Source organism: Phalaenopsis equestris, unplaced genomic scaffold, assembly GCF_001263595.1.
Source record: "Phalaenopsis equestris unplaced genomic scaffold, ASM126359v1 Scaffold233638, whole genome shotgun sequence".
Classification (NCBI taxonomy): Eukaryota; Viridiplantae; Streptophyta; class Magnoliopsida; order Asparagales; family Orchidaceae; genus Phalaenopsis; species Phalaenopsis equestris.
This window is the reverse complement of record NW_018251579.1, coordinates 1-1,063: the sequence shown is the minus strand read 5'-3', so window position 1 is coordinate 1,063 and position 1,063 is coordinate 1. Positions and strand designations below refer to the sequence as shown.

Here is a 1,063-nt window from a genome sequence, read left to right as displayed (position 1 = left end):
TCTGCAACCTCTGCAACACAAACAAGCCCCTTTCTGATCTCCTCTTCATCAAAACCTGCCATCACAGTTTCTGCTCGAGATGCGTAGCACAGTACGTCTCAGAACTGGTGTTACATAACGCCGCAGCGATCTCTTGCCCTGTTACTAGATGCAAAACCGGCATTTTTGAGCCCGTGCTGTGCAGGCCGATGATTGAACGCGAGGTTTTCGATCATTGGTGTCTGAGCTTATGTGTTTCTGTGATAGAGAAGAAGGTCAATTGCCCGTTCAGGGATTGCTGTGCTCTTCTCGCTGATGAGAGGGGAGATCGGGAAGTGGTTAGGGAGGCTGTGTGTCCCCATTGTCGCAGGATGTTCCGTCCTTAGTGCGAATCGATATGGCTTGCAGGGATGAGTTGTGAGATGTTTCAGAGGTTGGGGAAGAAGTAGAGGGAGGGAGAAGATGGTCTGAAGGTTATGGATCTGCATAGATAGGTTGGGACAGAAGGAGAACTCGCCTGTTTAATCAACCATATTAGCTTAATTTCTTAATTACTAGTTTGTTTTTCGCTCTAATATATGATTATTGTTTAATGAACTTTTTTAAGCTTAGTTAATGGGGAAAATGGTCTGTCATTATTAGTTAGTATGGTAGGTTTTATACTACTGGATATGGTGGGAAATGGATCATTCTGCTACTTTGCATTGTTGGTGGTAGAACTCTGTTTTTTTTCTCTTTTGGTGTTTTGTTTTTCTTTTTGTAGGGTAAAAATATTTTGTGTGAATAAATTTTGTATTGATTAGATACAGATAGATAGTACTTAGATGATGTTGAGGTGAACAACACCCTACTATCATTTCAATATCACCAATTACATGAAAAAAATATTACCTATGTTTGGACAAATTCTAAATTAATTACATATAGTCTAGAGTAAACCTTGAGTATAATATGTAATTACAAAATTACTCATATGTACCATACTGCGGGGTGTTGCCCACGCACCCTCAACTCACATAACGAAACTCCTCCGATTGGACAAATTCTTATGCTCAGCTCCGCTTCATTCCAGCATCTGTCATTT

At 40.4% G+C, this 1,063-nt stretch overlaps 1 protein-coding gene across 1 annotated transcript; it reads left to right on the top strand.

Annotated features, from left to right (window-relative positions):
- Positions 1-1,009, top strand: LOC110038725 (probable E3 ubiquitin-protein ligase RNF144A-B; the record flags this gene model as incomplete). Its single annotated transcript, XM_020743619.1, is given in 1 exon segment — positions 1-1,009. A coding segment is annotated over 1 exon segment (365 nt), but the record flags the coding sequence as incomplete, so codon positions are not given.
- Between the last annotated feature and the right edge of the window lie 54 nt (positions 1,010-1,063).